This window comes from Enoplosus armatus, chromosome 13 (genome assembly GCF_043641665.1).
Source record: "Enoplosus armatus isolate fEnoArm2 chromosome 13, fEnoArm2.hap1, whole genome shotgun sequence".
In the NCBI taxonomy this organism is placed as follows: Eukaryota; Metazoa; Chordata; class Actinopteri; order Centrarchiformes; family Enoplosidae; genus Enoplosus; species Enoplosus armatus.
In genome coordinates, this window is record NC_092192.1 from 13903422 (window position 1) to 13923435 (window position 20014).

Sequence of the window (20014 nt, forward strand, 5' to 3'; positions counted from 1 at the left end):
ATTATCAGAGGGCAAAAAGGATCTACACTGGGCTTATCAGGCGTTCTATAGGATCCCAAATCATAAACCCTACAGGCGAATCATATTAATGTAAACATACACTTTATGTTGAAGTGGTTTATATTGCGTGACATGGAAGGGGTTATGTTCCAGTGGGGTTAGACTCCTCAAAGAATGCAACTTGGAAAGAAAGTAAAACAGGAAACCAGAGAGAAAAAAAAAACAAACGTGTATAAAAAATGAGGCGTCCATATAAGAAAGGCTACAAAAACCTCCACTGGCCCTCTGGCATCGGCATACAGCAAAAGGCACCACAATATTACTCTATTTTTTACGTTGTGAAAAAACTGGCACATCTTTTTATGCTGTAAATCAAAATGTACATATAAATAGAGTTTTCCCTATAAAAAAGTCTTTACTGTTAACTAGTAGACAACTTTTGCTAAAATGAAAATAAATATTTCATTTGTTTAGAATATCTGTCAGTTATATAAAATAAAAATATTTCTTATAGATGCAGGTCTATACTATATTGATTTTTGTTGGTTCATGTTCACTCTTTAATGGGGTGTATTGTCCGGTTTGGAGCGTGAGTGTGTAAGTCTTGTATGCATGTTGCCATGCCCACTGTGCCGCCCCGATGAGTGAGAAGTCCGACTGTCCACCGGCCTGTAGATGGTGGAGGGCTCGGCATTCATGTTCTGCATACTGAGGAAGGGCGTGCTCTCACCGTCCTCTTCTGACTCACTATCTGTTAGGCAGCTTCGAGACCCATAGTCCCGAGATGCCTCATATCCGCGCGGGGCCACGTGGCCATTCAGTCTGGATCTCCGCCAGCGCCGGCTACCAGTTCCACTGGACCCACTTCTCTTTGGTTGCTCCCGAGAGGAGAGATACTCCTGGGTGGTCTCATAGTCCTCCTCCTCAGCCAGCCGGTAGGGGCTGGAGGGCAGGCTGCCTCTGCTATCATTTAGATAGGTACGGCGCTGCTGCCGGTAGGGCTCCTGGCACTGGGCATCGTGTAGGGGCACCTGGTAGCGGCGCAACAGAGGCTGGTCATCCGCCAGAGGGTAGGGGTTGTGGACAGCAGGAGGGAGAGACATGGCGTGGCTGGCATTGGGGGATGTGATCTGGAAGGTAGGCACCTGCGAGGGCAATGAGTAATGGAAATCCACCGGTGAGAGGCGGGCTGGTGTCGTCAGGGCTGACACATATCTGTAGTAAATGCAGAGGGGAGTAAACAGTTAAGAAGAGCAAAGAACAGAAACGACAAAGAGGAGGAATGTACAAAAAGAAGTTTGAATGTTTTATTGAATGTTGATTGAAGGAACATTGCATCTTAAGTGCCGAGTTACAGCAAGCTGTAAATGGGTTCTTAAATATTCAGTGGAAAAACTGTCTGTAACCATTGGCAAAAGCTTCCAGTGGTGTCGCCCAGGGATCTATTCTGGATCCACTTTTGTTAAAATTCTTGGGTCTTGCAAAAGTGGAATTATTATTATTATGCCCATTAACATTGGTAACATTGGGTGCAGTATTCAAACTATCTTAATTACAGTTTTGAATTTTATTAAATTTGCACCAATTTGCATCACCTGGCTACATCTGAGCTTCTCAAGCAGTTTAATCCAAAGCCCAGCCTGAGGTCCTCAGGCAGGAGCAGCTGCTTGGGCTGCCCGTCAGTCTAAACTCAAGACTGATGGTGACTAAACTGTTTTCCTCTGCACCCCTATGCTCTGGACCAACCTGCCCAACAAGACTGGCCTGCCAACTCAGTGTCCTACTTTGTAACACTTTTAAAAACAAACCTTTTAAGCCTGGCTTGATCTAAAACCTAACTAGTCTTGTATTCAAGAATTAAGCATACTCTGAAGCAGCACATTAGCCACTTTACCTTTTTTAGCATGTTAGTGAACAGGCTGATTACCAGGCAGACATACTATTCCTAATTCTCTCTCATACCTTCCCAGGTCCTTATCTCTGCACAATAAGTGGTCAGCTACTGAGTAATGTTACGGTGCAACCTCTCCTGAATCTTCATCCCACTGTATTATTTTTAAATGAACTGCTATCTACACAACTCATGGTTACTGAGGTTGTCATCTTAGGAGGCTTTGTTCAAACGTGGTCATGTGGGCACCACAGCTGAATGCTGAAGTCAACATGGAGGTTCTTGAAGATGTGGAACCCCTAATAACTGTTGGCTGCAAGCTCTAAAAACTTCTCAAAGTAGAAAGTCAATATTAAGCTTTAAAGAAAGGTACTTTTTGGAGTGTGTTTTCCTGACAGACAGAAGTCTTTGCCTCACACTCCGTTGTCATGGTTGCCACTTTTCCATCCCTCTTCCACCTAGGATTAAACCTTTATAACCAAATTTGGATTGTCTGGTTTGTCAAAACATCAGAAACGTATGGGTGTCACTCATACAGTCCTGCAGACATAATACCATAATCATATAATCATAATCCAACTAAACACATCAATACATTTGAAAATCAACGGTGAAAAGAATTTACATATCACTGATGGTGAATCACTGTGGATCAGAGTGTTTGCATCGTCTGTTTAATGCCTTGAGGAAGCTGCAACAGGCCGTGTGAGACACAGGCCTGAGATATTCCCACAACACTGCTGATTCAGCTGGTGCAGAAGCTGTCGTCATGATGGAAGAGGCGCTTGTTACCTGGAATGACTCTGAGGGGATGTTGGTTATGCAATCTGGCTCTGCATAACAACTCAAGTCCCACATGCTTGCCGTATGCCGGCATTGTTGATACCTTAGAGCTCAAGCACATAAAAGGCAAGGCATGCCTTGTCTGGTTAGTTTTTGACAATTTATATGGCACTGGTCATTTGCTTTAGATACTTTTTATTCAGCCAACAATTGCCATCACTGCATAGTCAAATTTCTTTTTCAAGTTCTTGTGATTTATATCTATGTAGTTAAGTTTTCGCTGCAGCCAGCAGCTGGGTTAGGAACATCCTTGCTCCATTCACTTCATTTTGGCTCTGTTGTTAAAGCATGAAGCTGGACATGCTCTAATTTGCATATTCAACACAATCAATGCAGGAATAGCAGGCCATGTATCACAGACCATTAAGTATAGTCCTAGACTGAGGTGGCCCTAAGTGTGCCTTTGGTAGGCCTCAATGTGCTTGAAAAGTGCATAGCTATTGGAACCTTGTTCAGCCAAAAGGCAGGCTCAGATGATCTGAGGTCATTTTGCACACTGATCCAGTGGACGCTCGTACGCTGCACACCTTTGTTAATGAATGTAAGTATTATAGACATAGATTTGTTTTCATTTCCACTTTTTGTTTGTGAAAAGGAAGGTGGCTTCATACCGGTGACCTGTGCACATTTTACACATTTAAATAGAGGACACTTGGGCTTTGCACTTGCACAATCAAGTGTTTGTTATGAAAACCCTGTGCAAGGGTTTATTTACTGAAAACGTCCCACTTGCGTGAGAATGTGACCACTTATTTGTTTGTTAAAAAGTAATGTCAATGAAAGACGTCTGCTTTGTGACCACCTTGGCTCTGGCTTTGCCAACATCATGCTGTCATATCCACTGGATCTTATGTGGTTTCCCTGGGCACGTTTTCTTCAAGCTCAGGTTCCATTGAGCTATCATTGTACAGTAACTTATCTAATGGTGAGCCATCTGCTATGGATTGGCTGATGCTGTGCATAATCAAGGTTCCATGAATGAAGACATTTGGGTTAACAGCAGTGAATGAGGGCCTGTGTTTAAGCTATACGAAAGGAAAGGGCAGGGCGTCCTCATGTATAGCAACTTTTAGCGTCTTCAATTACAGGGTCAACAGAGACAGACTTGCTCTACCTAACTGGGCCATCATTCCCTTCCTGCAAAAAATGTGTGTGCTATTAGAAGAAATACCAAACCAACTGTTTTTATAGGTGTTGTGTTGATGCTTAAACATACACTCCATCATTTTAGCATAGGGACCAACCGTGCTCCCATATCCCAAAATTTCCTCCCAGCTTACTGCTAATATAGACTTGTTGAGCGATGACTGCTTAGCTCGGAAATGTGCTGGAATTCAAAACATCAGCAGCCAGTAAGGGAGGCATTTTGGGATTTGGGGGGTCACTATTGGGCCCTACAACAAAATCAGGAAGGCATTTGCAAGCAAGTTCAAATTCAGCCCATGAGTGACATTGAGCACTACTGAAATAGAGAGCATATGGAAGTCCTGAAAGCACATTATTTAGAGTGGATCAATTGTTTGAGTTATGTCAAGTTCTAGTTCATGTTAAAGGAACAGTCCAACATTTTGGGAAATATGCCACCTTGCCCAAAGTCACATGAGAAGATTGATATTTCTGTGCCTTCAGTACAGAAATAGGTGCAGGATAATTATAGACAACTTTGGAGTTGTCTAAAGGTATATATTCCTCATTTCTGACAGACAGCGCTAACTGCTTCTTCCTGCTTCCTCTCTTTGTGCTAAGCTCGGCTAAATCCATCCTGGACCTATCGTAAAGATAAAATTGAAATCTTATGTGTATCGGGGCAAGATGGCAAATAAGTGCATTTCCCAAATTGTCACATTGTTTCTTAAATAAAATTAAAGGGAACACTTTAGCCAAGCAGAATTACATACTGACCAGGTAGTAATGTTACAGTAGCTGTATACACAGAGTTCCCATTGAAATAAGCACTGTTTTTCACTCTTGCCTACCTTAGCGAATTTCATCATCATGCCTGCTGTGTGTCAGTTTCCACTGAGTCTCTCAGAGTGCCCTGACTGGCCTCTCGAGGCTGAGAGAGAACCAGCAGAGAGAGGAAACTTCTCAAAATGTTCACGACAAACCCAGTGCCATATCAGCCACGCAGGCCTGTTTCCCACCTGTCGCTGTGCGGAGAGTCTCCCAGCGAGTCGAAGGAGTCTCCGTACTGTAGGCCCGGCCGATGGGGGTCCGAGTAACCACAGTGTGCAGCGCGCCGGGCCCGTGCCTCCATGCATGCAGGACTGCTGCATTTACTGGTCCCCACGGATGATGACATAATTCCCGGCGAGTCAGAGAGGATGCTGTCAGAATGTTCCAGGCTCCATGTCCGTTCCTCGTGCCTGACAGATAAAAAAAAAGGTGTTAACATGCACACACCCCAGCGTGTCCCAGTGTGAATCTTTTTTTTCTATCCTTTTTTCAAAAAGACGCTTGACAAGCGTTGCACCACCGCTCAACCACTTAACCAAATGAATCTGTATTTATGCAAAATGATAGTGCTGAACGTAAGGTAGGCATGAGGGCAAACACACGTCATGTATGGTGCATGCTTACCTGTGAGTTGATGAATGGGCTCGTGTGGAAGAGTTGTGAGATCTGGAAGAGGCATGGCTGGCAGGGAACGATCCCTCTGTTGCAGGCCGTATGACTCGTTCAGTTGCAGGGACGTTCTTTGATATGTACTGTGTCGGGGGGGGGGGATGGATTTGGCAGATGGAAAAATGTGAAAAAAAGACAAGCTTTTGATTATATAACTAAGCATAAAACCATTTGGTGCACATCTGTGTGCGTATACTTTAATAACGTTAGGAATCCTTTCAGAAACTCACATCTATCATAGGGATTTCCTCTGGGCCTGGTCCTGGGTGATTGGGTCCGTTAGCTAAGTTACGATTGGGATGTTCTGGACACATGTTTTGTCGCAGATGATTGTGCATCTTCTTTCTTTGTTTCCTGTTGAGCAAATCTCTGTCATTCTCTCTCACTCTTTTTTTGTGTTAACATTATGATTTTTTACTTGATGTCATAACTAGATCACTTTTTTTTTTTTTTACCTGTTAACATATCTTATAATTTAAAAAGACTACATTTTAAGACAGCAAACTCATTAATCTATTATTCCCACCTATGCTGCATATTACAGGCACTGTCAACAGTAAGTCAGCAGTGTAAGTATACAGTAAACAGTTAATAAGTAACTTAAATGCAGGTGGTAATAGAAATCTGAAAGGAAAGGCTACATGTTCAAAAATCATGAGCTGAATCATTTATCAGCAGGACTTACTTGGTTTTACAGTAGGCAACCACACACACGATGCCCACCACCAACAGAGCCACACAAATACCCGTGATTGTCAGGACTCTTTTCTGGTAGAGTTCCTCTGCCTCTGTCAACATCACACCCACAAATACACAGACGCACCCACACACACCACATGCACACAGTGAGAGAAATAAAAGGGAAAAAAAATTAGTGTCTTGAAGGTGCAGGTTTTCACTGTATATCCACATTTCTTTCTTTCTTTTTTTTTTTTTTTTTTTTACTAAATCCTGAGCAGTATGAAGCTTCATCTTCCCCTTCCCTGACAACTCACTTCACGGTCAAACCTCTCCTCTCACATAATCACAAATACAACAGATGCTGTTGCTGCCTGTGCTGCAGTAAGGCAGTGTGCGTGGGGGCAGGGGCTCAGCAATAGTTACGGCCGATCTATTCTCTAAAAATTAGTAGTAAGTAATTTCAAAATTACATATGATACTATAATGGTTAGGGCCTTTAACTGATGACCAGAAGAACCTGCAAACTGTGCAGTATAGCACCAAAGCACATGAATTGGAAATGTGCAATGTTTGTCTAAAGTTCTATTACTCATATGTGATAAGTCAACAACAACCTAATTCACTTATAGAAGTCTTCATCTACTCAGGCATTCAGTAAGCACCATGATGAGATCTTATTTACAGTAATTTAAGAAACAAGTGAATTTTGAAATGAAAATATCATTAAATATGAATCTGGAGAAATCTTGACTGATGCTTTTTGCTTTTCCAGAGAAGAGCTTGTGCGAGGTTGAGGTAGACTCTTTGTGTTCCCGGGGGGAAATGACGGAGCAAAGAGGTAGTGTGGTTGCTGATAAATAATGTAATAAAAAGGAATTGAATGTGTGCGACTCCTTCCATCTGAGGTTTCCCCCTTTCATTCACCAGCAGCCATTTTACATCGGCACGCCAAATTGTGTCAAGTTTCTGACACCATAAATAAATCATATTCATAAATGGTATTGATGTTGGTCTAACAACACGATGTCCTCATGGTCCAGTACGTAAATGTACTTGTATAATTAAATTATCCCTGAAAAGAAGCCTCCAGTATTTATTCTACACTCTCAACCACTGAAGCACTTTTCTGGAAAAGGCAGCAGAAAACAAGAGCTAACAATGAAGGAGGATGGAAATAGCGGCAGGTAGAAGAAAAATATGACTGTAAGTTCTAAATATAGCATTGCATGCTCACATCACAGCATCTACTCCTTGAAGGATAATTCAAACCAGTAACACAGGTATTATATGTCATACTTCAAAGTTACATTTCAGCCATACTAAAGACGGGGTGATGCAGGAAACATGGACAAGATCACACATAAATAAAAAGATAAGAGATGGCATATCAAAGGAAAACACAAGACAATAAAGGCATGAGACTAAAAGGATTGGATAGGTAGAGTTGAAGATTGAGGAAAGACATCTGGTAGCTACAAACATGATACATCATGCTTATTACAGATGGAATGAGGAACCAAAAATCAGTCCAAAAGGGAAAATATGCTACCGTGAGTGAGATGGAAACTCAGTTAATAGTTCTACTCTTCCATTGCACATGTATGAGAGGTGCAGGTGATGACATCCATGTTAATGATGTTTGATGGAGGATCAGTTGCATCGACTGAGGGTTTGTCATTACAATGAGTTATGGCAGGGTTGATCGAGAGGTTGATTGGTTAATCGAGGGACAACATGATTTACAGTTCACACCACAGACGGAACGAGAGCAAGTCAAAACCAAGGACATCTATTTAGTAGCTATGCTAGGACTGAGAATCAAAATGGATTGTTCCATACCCATAAATTCAATCCCAAGATGCTCTGCCATTGCAGAGGGTTGACAGTTGGAAGAAAAAAACAAAAAGAAACAAAAAGACCAGATTAAGTGGCACCTTCTAACATATAGTGGAGCAAACAAAAATAGGCATTACAGCAACTGGGACAACAAACTCTTGTCAGTAATTGTCAGTATTTTCAAAGACGAGACACCAGAACACACTCACAGCATGCAACACACTATACAAAACTACATGACTACACAACTACAATTATTTCATGACTGATATATTCTAATATAGCTCAGGATCTTCCTCTTGTGGGAAATTTCTATCTACCATATGTCTCAACACAGTCCAATGTTAGTGCTGCTTTCAGAGGAGGTGCCTCAGTTCGATATTTTACACTTTACAGGTGTTTTCTGATTGAGGTTTCAGGTTTACAGAAAGTGCTATTTCTTTCCATAACCAAACAAAATCTCCTAATGGGAATAGGACACATTAGATGCACAGTCGCTCTCATTACTGCTGTCTGGGGAAAATATGCGTCATCTGCTGAGATTACCTGTGCTTTCAGTTTTCTGCTCTCTAAAAAACGCTACACTGTCAGTTCCCGAACACACCCATCACATGAACAGGCAAGTTAAAAGGAGTGTATCTGTACAGTATCAGAATAATAAACGCTGAATGGGAAGACTTGTAGTTGGACTTTATATTATATGGCAGAGTAAGGCCATAGGGAGGCTGCACCAACCAGCTGAGTCCATATCTCTGGCGCACAGTTGCTTTACTTGAGTTGAAGCAAGTCCCAGCTGTTCTTATGACCACATGCTCTTGTTAAGCCAAGCCCTTATGGCTGAGGAGCAGAAACCATCCTCCTTCTATTTGGTATCTCCTGGGGATGGGAGGCGCCCCCATCCAGGAGGCGGGTGTTTAAGTAAGTAATAGATGTGTGTGTGTGTGTGCGCACATGTGCCTGCTCTTCGAGAGAAAATTTGATTTATTCTCCTTAATTGAGGGTAGAAAATGTGAAATATGTGAGAGGCCATTAAAGCTAATTTAAAGGCTGCATCCACTACATCTATCATGTCTGAATTTGGCTTTTATGAATCTGATTTCTACTGTGGATCTGCATTTTTCGACGAGAGGTCAATAGCCATATGTAGAAAAACTGCACAACATCTTACACTTGGATTGAGAGGAGGCTCAGTCTTTTCTATTTGAAATTTTAATTAAGTACACAGGGATGAATGCATCCTGTCTCACCGTTGGTTTCATGAAATCTGATTGTTTTCACCCTGCTCTTTTAAATCTATCGTCTCTTAATAATCAGGTCATTGATTTGAACATATATGCATGTAAACGAAGTGATCAACGCCTGGTCTGTGTCCATGCGGCTGGATGAGAACTGGACATAAATGCAGTCGCACAGCTGCACCGAAGTTAAACAGAATGCAGAGAAAGTGAGTGAGTGTAGGAAAAAGAGCTCCCACACAGCACTGTCTACTCTGCCAGAAAAACAAGTCATTTCAGAACTGTGCACTACGACTTAATGTGAGCTGAAATTACTTGTAGTTAGGAAGGGGGTTTTCGTGTTGTACTGAGCCAACATACAACAAACAGTATGTGTAAGCTCTACAAGCCAGACTACAGAGATGAGACTCCGTAACAACGACAGGCAACTCCAAAAGCAGATGCAGTTAGTTATTTTCTAACTGTAATGTTACATTGAATTGCAAACACATGGGCTTGCAAAGACATGACGCTGACAAATATTCAGTAAGATAGACATCTGACATGAATTACAGGCTTCGTATCTAATTCTATAGTATTATTATCATACTCTATCTTTAACGTTGTGTATGTGTTCTTTGGAGAACCAAGTCAAAGCTACATGCAATCTCATTGTTGTTTATGTTTCATTAATGTCAGGTCACTCACTCCTTTCAATACCACTTGAGGTACTTTACAAGTAATAAACGAACAGGTAATACTGAGGTGTAAAACACTGAAGACTGCAGTTGATAATCTTAAGAAGCATGATTCCACAGCAAGCGGAGGGTTTTCAAATATAAAAAAAAAAAACCTTAAGGGCAAGATCTATCAAGCCGTAGTTCTCCACAAACCTTCATCTAATCTCCGTATAATTCTGCAGTTGGCAGATGGATATGATTGCTGATATTGGTGTGTGATGTGGTGCAGGGTTGACTTCTCTAACCCCAGGCTAGCAAAGCTGTTTGACACGGCACTCTAGTACAGCACGAACTCTATGCTGAGGTCATCTGCTGTGAGAGCACCATTTTGTTGCTACTTCTGAAGCAATGTGTGTTAGCAACAAATGCAAACTTTTGGACTTGTTGACAAATGCGCGGTGGCTGTAATTGAGGTCTTAAACACGTTGTCGGCTTTTTTCAACAGCTTGGCATATATTGAAGAAATGTGCCCTACCTGTATTTGCATATTTATTCAACTTAAATCAACTGTGATCCATGGAATGAGAACGCTAACATTTCAAGTATTTGCTATGAATGATTGGACCTTTGGGAAATACCCAAGTATCTTTAAAATCAAATCAATTTAGTCAAGAATTACATGAAAGCTAACTGGATCTTTGTCATGTTGGCTCAAGTATGACCTGCACACTGAGGAAATTTCACACTAATATATTTATGAAGAAATCCTACATGTCGTATCTTGCGTGTCTGGAATACATACACAAGGGCCTATAATAAAAGCAAGACTATAGTTTGAGCGTTAGCTGATCAGATCCCTTCATGTTATGGCTTTCTTGATCAGTTAAGCCAGTGCACTACCTAACACATTCAATCATTGGTCATGCCTATTAGTTAATGCTGGCTTTCCATCCATCAGCTCTGAAAGGCTCATACATGCTTGTGTTTGCAGCTGATTGCATAAACAAGCATCATTAGTAAGTGAGCTAAAGGTTGAGTTTTGCCATTAGACTGTGTTGTTACATGCAGCTGAGTTTGTGCAAATCAACTTCCACAAAGCATCTAAATTCTGCCGCCTACTTGTTGCTATCAAACTTACTATCAGCTCTGATTCTGAGAGTGCACATGCAATACACTGTGAGTTAAAAGGCATCCAATATCACATGCAGACCAAACACAATAACAGACTCAACTAAACTATGCCAGCTTGTGAATGAGTCATCGTAGGAGGCACAGACACTACTATTAGGTAATAACAGGAAATTAATGTAATCTGTCTACACTCGGCATGCACGCATGACACCAGGACAGTCGGACAGAGTGACAGAAGAGGAAATTGACATACGGTAGAAACTGGCCATAACGTAGGTTTGACAGCGATCACCAGTAAAGTCATTTGGACACCTGATGGAAAGAAACAAAGCCACAAAAAGAGAGGGAGGAGAAGGGTGGTGGATGAGTGAGAAAGAGAAAGAAAACAGGAAGAGAGAGGGCAAAGGGTGGAGTGAAAAGGAGAGTATGCGTAAGAGAAAGTGAGGAGGGAGGGAGAGAGGGAGGGAGGGAGAGAGAGAGGCAGAGAGACACAGAATTAGAACAACAGCACAACTACAGACAGCAGAAGCAGAGCGCTCCCATGGATGACACCACCGTGTACATGGTGTAGTGCACAGCTCATTGCGTGTTGACCTGAGAAGGAGAAAGAGGAGGAGAAAGAGGAGGAGAACTGGGGGAGGAGGGGGGCAGCAAGAGTCCACAGAGGTAATCCAGGGACAACTGTGTCTCTGTTCTCAGCTGCTCATATCAAGTGAACATACTTTTGAAAGGATTGGGCATGTACAACCGCAGCGGCTCAGTCTGTAAGCATCGAGGGCCGAAGTATCCATCCGGACATCTGGGAAGGAGCAGACAAGTGTTATGAAAAGGAAAACACAGGAAGTGAGGTGCACTGTAAATATTACTGTGACCTTTAACAGCACATTGTTAAAGGTCACAGTGAAGCCATATGGATAAAGCAAAAAAAAAGAAAAAGAAAGTGAAAACACAAGAAACTTTGTCACTTCCAAAGGTGACCCAAGCGTTAACGTGTTCATTGACATATTAGTGATGACTGCCGGACACCTGTTCATATTGCCACAAATAACTGATTTAAAATAGATAACTACGGCTTTCAATAATCATTATGATAATATTATTAATTATTATAATTATTATTATCATTATGATTATTATTAATAATTATTGTTATTATGATATTAATAATAATCACAAAACTTTACTTTGATAGAAATCTATATAAATATAAGTTAAGGCACTTAACAAAAAAAGTGAAATGGAAAACAATAGAAACAATAAAACCTGCTACTACAAGTTACCCACAGTACACTACAAAAGATTAAAAAAGATATGTAATAATCAAAAATAAATAAAATAAAAGAATCAATAAGGGGCAAGTTTACAAAAACAGGTTTCAAATGATGATATAAAAGGTAATATTTAGGCTTCAGGGTCTCTGACAGCAAAGGCCCACTCTCTTTTGGACTGGAGTGTATGGACAAAAAAAAGTGGAATGTATGTGGGGATAAACCAGTCGCACTGCTTTGTAGGTGATCAATAAATCAATCCTAGGAAGCCTGTGCAACAAAGCTGAAATTGGGGTAATGTTGCCTCGTGGTGCCTGTTGGGAGCCTGGTAGCTCCGTGTTCATAACCTGCAAATGTGACAGTTTTATACAGCATAAGACAGTGAGTCATAAAGTGGCCAAATCAAGAGGAAATAAAATCCTCCATTTGTATTCCCAGTTCTGAAAGAATAATTTGAATACAATGGAAAAACATGACTGGGCAACTCTCTTTACTTGTGGTTTGAAACATAAGTCAGAGTCAAGAACAGTTTTCTGACATGCAGCTTTATGTTTTTGTAACTAAAGACAAACTACTGTATCATCACCATCAAGCGTGTTGGGCCAAACCATATTTCCTCATTATAATCCCATTAGGATGAGCAGTTGGTCTTTTAGGGGCACCAACATTCCACTCACAGTCACAACTAGACCACCAATCCGACAAAGGTCATCGCTCGTGATTTAACACCTCCCAGGAGCACCATAACATTCAGCATTAAATTACTCATCCTGAGTGATGGTGTTTAACTGGGGGATAGCACCACCCAGACCAAGGAAACGTGGCTGAAAGATGAAAGAAATGAACTGTCACCATATAATTTAAAAATTAGAAGAGGGCACAAATATCCAGCTGCAAATTCTATTATCACTCTTTTATCTTGAGTTTAAAAAAGGGGAAATAAATCATTGTTAGAATCATTCATTATTCTCTGATCAAAAATAAACATGCAACATTTAGGAGGAAAAAGAATGAATGTTTTACCATGTGTTAGGAGACATGAAGCAGGACCAGTACTGTAAAATATTCTACATACTGTGTATACAGTAGACTTACACAACCAGTTCCTGTCTCAAGGCCCACAGAAAGGTGATTTGGTTCCCAGTGCACAATGTTGATAATTCTACTTTTCTTATGATTTTATTAAGAAATGATTCCCTTTCAATGAAGGCTGCTAATGTACTTTTATACATTTTTGTACAGCTGAAACCATTAGTCACTCAATCGAATAGTCGTTTGACAGAAAATTCTGCAACTATTTTACAAATCTCTGCTTCCAGCTTCTCCAATGTGAGATTTGCTGCTTTCCTTTGTTTTATATCATTGAAAACTGAATATCTTGGGGGTTTGGTTTATTGGTCAGATGAAACAACCAGTTTGAAAACATCGCTCATGGCGTTAGGAAATTATAATAAGCAAAGACCAAAACTACCAATCAATTGACCAAGGAAAACATTGACCTTTATTCAAGTTTGAAATGAATACTAACTATTCTTACTATTGTCACACCACGTAGACACATGTAGATTATATGTTACATTTTGGATACAATAGATTAAAAAAAAGTTTTTAGCTAGAGAAAAAGACAATTACTTATTTATTCAAATTCAAAGAGGCTGAATTCCTTTTTTACAATCAAATTATGTGAAGGAAATCATCAGAAAAAATATGCTTACTTTAGTGAGTTACTTACTTTGGGTCATTTATTAACCTAACCTCTCCCCAAAACAAAGTTTAGACCTCAAAGTGAAGGAGCTGGGCATAAAAGTAGGGCTAGCTGTCTGCAGGACTTGTTTAGCCAGTGAGTAATGCCCACTGAAGTCTGGCCTATATTGAATGAGATGGCTGTGGGGCAACAAATCCCCGCAGGCCTTCACTGCATTATCCAACTTTTCTGGACCCATGCCCTGGCCGTGAGTGAATTAGCTGCAGCAATTGAGTTATTGCTGCCTCCAATTTGTACACAGCGTATTGAACGGCTGTTGCAGCCATGTCCTCATTGCTTGTCGAGCATTCTTCCCTGGGCCAACTGGGCACAAAAGCCTCAGCTCTATATCAGACCAGCCAAAGGACTTATGCTATGATGACATATGGTCGAACAGAACCTGCAACATAATATTTGACAACCATGACAAAAGACAATGTGTGTATTTTGTGATATAGGTATATTATAGCAGCCCTCCTGATTTACTGGTTGTAGCAGTTACTGTAGTGGTGCTATACTGATTGAAACACGATTAGGACAGCAAATAACAATTATTTTCTGGGGATCATTTTCTTGATTCATTGATGAATGTAAAAATGATTTAGAAGATTAAAAAAAACAGCCTATACATCTACATTTGAGAAACTTGAACTTGTGAATGTTTGGTATTTTTGCTTAAAAACTGACTTAAAGGATTAATCAATTATCAAAATAGTTGACGATTTATTTTCTTACAATCGATTAATCGGGTCATCATTGCATCTCTACACACAAAAACGTATTACTGATCTGAAAAATAGAAAAAATAAGAGAGAAAACAGTTATTTTCAATGCTATCTCCTCCTGAACATCGTGCCAAATAATGTTTCTTGACCTCGAGTCTAATACAAACTAAAATGCAAACGTCAAAGAAAGAAAAAAGGTTGTTTCTGTGATAATGTCAACCTGTTTTCTTCCTGAAAAGCTGAGAAACATGGTTCCAGCAGCACACTTTACACATGGGCCTTGATCCCCCTCTGCCAAGGACCTCAAATGTAAGCAATGATTCTATTTACCTCACTGGGGGCCTCTAACAGGCATAAATATTTGCTCACTACTAAACCAGTGACTCATGACATTTTGAAAAGGCTTTTAATGTGCAGCCCTCCTGTACACTAAACATGACTTAAAAGGATGAGCACACCACCGCCTCCCTCCATTATTAGTGTTAAAATACACAACAGGTGGGTAGTTAGGCAGACTGGCAGCATTTTCCTGTGATGTGATGTGTTGCTGCTGCTGCTGCTGAAAGAAAGAAGAACGGAAATCAAGTGCTATCAGGAAAATAAACAGCAGGATAAAAATGAGTAGTTAGGATGTTGAGGGAAAAAAAAACATCATGAAAGGAGCTTTCATTAAGGGACAAAGAAGATTGACAATGCAAATGTAATTTGTTTGTGAATCCAAAAACAAAAAGAGATAACTCACTTGCAGGAGAGCTGATTTATACCATGTATGAAGTAACATTCGCCGCCATTCACACAGTAGGCCTTCTCTGTGTCGTTGCATCTTCTGGCGTGGCCTGAGCCTGGAGATAGCGTTGTGGTTACTGATAAAAAAAGACAAAAAAAACAAAACAAAACAGAACGCATTAGCACCAGCTGTAATCATCTTAATCTTAATTCATCTTAATAGCCTCAGTAAGATGAATAAATGCTGAAATATGAACTTGGTTGTTATTTAAATCAGCATGACAGTCTTGCATCTCTACAAGCCTTCTCAGCTTTGCTCATATTATACACTTGTATTTCCACGAGAACTCTTAGTTTCCCATCCACAAATGTAATTGTGTCTCTAAGCAGTGTTGACACTATCTCAAGAAGTTTCTATGAGCAAAGATAAATATTTCCCTGACATAGCGTAGGAGTTGTTTACGCGTTGACTCCGGTCCTTGGAATGGCCCAAAATGTCATGTATCTGCACTTAATCCCCCCGACTGAATAGATATAATATGTTTGGGATGAAGTCTGCTTATCAGGACCAAAAGCAGGGACGTCTGAAGTAAGGGGAGTGCTAAGAGAGGCGCAGAGTGGCAGGATTGGGCTTGAGAAGGGAGGAGTGTGCTTCGCATGTCAGATCCTGACACGTGATTGCAACTGTGTACCTGCTGTCAGATGCTATTAGCACCTTAGCAGAGTGTGACAGTTTGTTGGTAGGAATACGGAGGTTTCCGATTGGAAGACCTTTTACACCTACAATACATCAGCTTCAGCAGTCATGTCATGCAAAATGTTGTGACAAGAATTTGCACTGGGATGTTATTCAGCTGGGCCCGGCTCTGACATATAGTAGGCTGTTTGCCACCAGAGGTAGATTTCACAACTCCCATTTGTTACACAGTTGAAGAAGTCAGTTTGACTCTCTCCTCTGGTTGGAGAAGTGTGCTCGGTCTTGTTCAGAAGCACACTTCTGGTTTAGCTAAAATAACAGAGGTTAATTCCCATGCTAGTTAGCATAACAAAACAAACGGAGGACATCAGTCTGCGCTTCACTTGCCAATACGAGTACGAGAGAGAGAACTGTGAATGAATAAGTCAGCACTTTGCAAATTCCAAACACAATATTACATCTAAAACTAGACATGTCGTGTTATTTGTCAGTATATATCATTTATTACCAAAATAGGATGTCATCGCTCTGCAAAAAACTATTGTATTACTTTCCAATTCCTATCATACAGCCCAGATAGGTTACTGGATATCAAAATCTTCCTTTCAGTGTTTCTGGCATGTATTCTGGTGGTTCTCATGGTCTGGCAGACATAAAGGTTTACTATTACGGACATCCATCCAATCAACAAGCCAAGTCATAAATCTGATGAGACGTGCTGATGTAAGTTGTGATTTATAACTAACCTTTCATTTTTGGAGTTAAAAGGGTATTAAATTTAGGCTTATGTCACAAGCTGCCATGTTATTGTTCTGCCGAAGTTCCCCAAAAATGATTTAATGTTTCCAACATAACACAGCACCTCTTCCACTATAACCTAAACATTTTCCAAAAAGCATTTCCAGATTTACCAGTTAATCAGAACTACCTCATCGTCACACCTGACCTCTCACTTGGAGAGCTGGCGTGTAAAACACCTCGTAAAAAAAGATCAGACAAAGCTGTCAGGAAGGGGGAACCTCAAAACATTGTAAAAAAAAAAAAAAAAACCTCCTACGCTCAAAATAGAAGCCTTGTGCAGTCTTCAACTGTAAAACACGCAAAACAAAAGGCGGCAAAAACAAGCTGCACGAATCTCTATCTGGGGCAGCGGCCCATCCCAGAATGCACCGGTGGGAGGGAGGGGGACGTCCTGGACAGATCATCAGTCCTCTGCAGGGCGTGCTAACACATAGACCATCATACTCACACATAATCTCCAGTCCACCTGGCTTACATGTGGGTGGACTGTGGGTGGAAAACAGACGACCCGGAGAAAACCCACACAAGGAGGTGGAGAACATGTAAACTTCACACAGAGAGGATCAGGGCTGATACGTGAACCCTGGACGTGTTCTGCTGTTAAAGTTTATGTGGCTACTGGTCATACCAAATCCATTTCACTGTACCCCCCCTCTTTTTTTTTTTAACTCATTCTCATAATTTCCGGTCCAAAAGACAACTTCTGGTACTTTTTGAGAATGTAGCTTAGTTTAGGTGATTCATTAAATATCCAGCGGGCCACCAACTGATCTCGGACCACATTTAAGTACAATACTTTCATTGTAAAGAAACACTTCCATCCTTATTTGGATGATGACAACTTGGTCTGGACATCAATATAGGATAAATATCATAGTCTGAGAAGAAACTGAAAGCTGTGGACTTTGTCTTAGACCCAAACAGCTGTAGTACCCGTCTTGTTTTGTTTTGCCATCCATCCGAAAGCCCACACATCACCTGCCTTTTTTAAAAGCTTCTAGGAAGAGCAGGAGGGGTGGACATTCCAGTGGACATTATTTTACCCTCAATGCAGTAAAAAAGAGAAAAAAGTGAGTCTTCTTTTGACAATTCAATGCTCTCTGAGGGAACTCAGTATCTCTCTTTTAAACACAGGATAAATTGTAATTATCTGTACCCATTCATTTGTAAATCTTCTCAACTGACATCTCAGAAAAGATTCAGTAGCACTACAAACAATATCAAAACAATGAAATGATTACATGAGGGGTTAAAAGTTAAAAGACTGGCGAAGAGCCCCCTGAAGGGTCTTGCAGAAAAACCTCTACCTGTAATGTACACTTATTAACAACATCAGTTTAACGGCAACAGTAGCTATATATCACTCAGCTTCATGTATATAAAATATGGGAAAGGATTTTATATAAATCCTACATCATGTAAATAATTATCACGTAATTATATGTGCTGTGTAAGGTGTCACCACAGGCATAGAGGAACCCCAAACCTTTCAAAATGATCATTTTGATCAAGATTTTTTTTCCCTCAAAACTTAGCAACATTCAACTAACTGCTGCAACTTGCTTTCAGTGGCTTCAAAGATGGCATGTGTCCCAATACTAACAAAAACAATCCATTTGAGAACATTTATTGGCCTGCAGTCATCAACTGACATCCAATCTATGACACTGCACAGTAAGTGTCCCAATTTTCTTCTCCTCTCCTCCTTTTCTCTGCCGTCCTCCATTCTTTCTTTCCTTTGTGTCCTCCTATAACTCCCCCAGAGTGGGAAAAGGTTCTGGTTTCAGCACGCCTTACATAAACTGAGTGTCAGTCCTATGTCCCAAGCTTAGAAATACTGGATTATAAAGCACTCATACATTGACTACCAAATAATATAACACAACTTGGCATAGCAGGACATCTGTAAAGTAAACACAATTCGATAACCAGGAACTATCAACGATTCAGATTATTACGTTTAAGTTTAAAATTTAAACTACATGTATGGCTATTTTGATTCAAACAGCTCGAGGCCAAAGTGAGGGAACTGACACGAAACTGATGCACGAGCAACTATAAATTCCACATGTGCACCCACTTCAAGTTTTATAATAAACCTGTAAAGCTTGACAAAAGTATGTAAAAACCTGCTGAGCAGCAGTAAAATACCCGGGCAGGACTCTGTACGAGAGTCCGTTACTGCTTCTCATATTCACCTGCAGCCAGCGGTAGTGTCGGGCTGAATGCCCACGTCCTCATAACAAATACTGTAACCAGCCACTGTATCTGTTGTTCGCGAACAACCCATAGGCCAAGATGAACCTATGTGCATGTATCAGCAGGAAATAATAAAAAAAAACTGTTTTTCCATGAGATGTGGCAGTAACGATTAGTTTGCTGGCATTTCCATCATTAGATAGCACCAACCAATTGACTCCTAGAGTCAGGCATATAAATGATTTCCTGCAACAAGTTATGTTTTGCTGTACCAAAGAACTACATCCTATTGCAAAATCCTTATTCAGAAACAATGTTATTGTGTAGTAAATTGAGAGGCCGTTAGCTGACTGAAAAATGTTAACCTCATTTGTGCATTTTAAGTGGTGGTGAATACTTGCATTTGTAGACATTCTCTCTTCCTGCTCGATATTTTAACATAAAAAGGCTCGAGCCACAATTGAACGAAGGCCCAACAGCAACAGTCGCTTCTTTTGGCCCCTTGACTTGTTTGACTGAACTTTAACATGACAAACCAGAAAATTAGAAGAATGGCAGACCAGACCACCGCGGATATCGCTGAGGTAGTAGTTCTCTCATTTATTGGAAAACCCATACAAGGAGAAGCACATACGGACCCTGTCCTGGTGATGAAACAAGAACAGTGTTTTCTCTCTGAGGTGATCTGGTTCAGCCAATACAGTGTTTACTCAGGCTGCACCACATGTTTACTCGAGATTAAAACTAATGACAAGGACGAAAAAATTTATTGACATGCTTAGAGATACATATACAAACAACAGAGGAGAATCTCATTTAGTGGCGTATGATGTGGATATAAAATTATATTGAAATTACTGCACTAGTGTGGTTGCAACACAGTTACAAGATAACTTTTGACAAGACTTTGTGGGAATACGTTTCCTCTATAAAGGAGTGCAGGCCTACGGTGA

General features: G+C 40.6%; 1 protein-coding gene across 1 annotated transcript in view; it reads right to left on the bottom strand.

The window, feature by feature from the left end:
• Positions 1-522: 522 nt before the first annotated feature.
• The window catches only part of nrg2a (neuregulin 2a), a 69425-nt gene continuing 49933 nt past the window's right edge, over positions 523-20014 (bottom strand). Inside the window, exons 4-11 of the mRNA XM_070916957.1 lie at positions 15381-15501; positions 11155-11213; positions 7880-7903; positions 6045-6147; positions 5590-5713; positions 5315-5442; positions 4879-5100; positions 523-1215 (exon numbers count right to left, since the gene is read on the bottom strand). Coding sequence (XP_070773058.1) covers positions 561-1215; positions 4879-5100; positions 5315-5442; positions 5590-5713; positions 6045-6147; positions 7880-7903; positions 11155-11213; positions 15381-15501 — 1436 coding nt within the window. The 3' untranslated portion in view covers positions 523-560. The remainder of the gene's footprint in view (positions 1216-4878; positions 5101-5314; positions 5443-5589; positions 5714-6044; positions 6148-7879; positions 7904-11154; positions 11214-15380; positions 15502-20014) is intronic.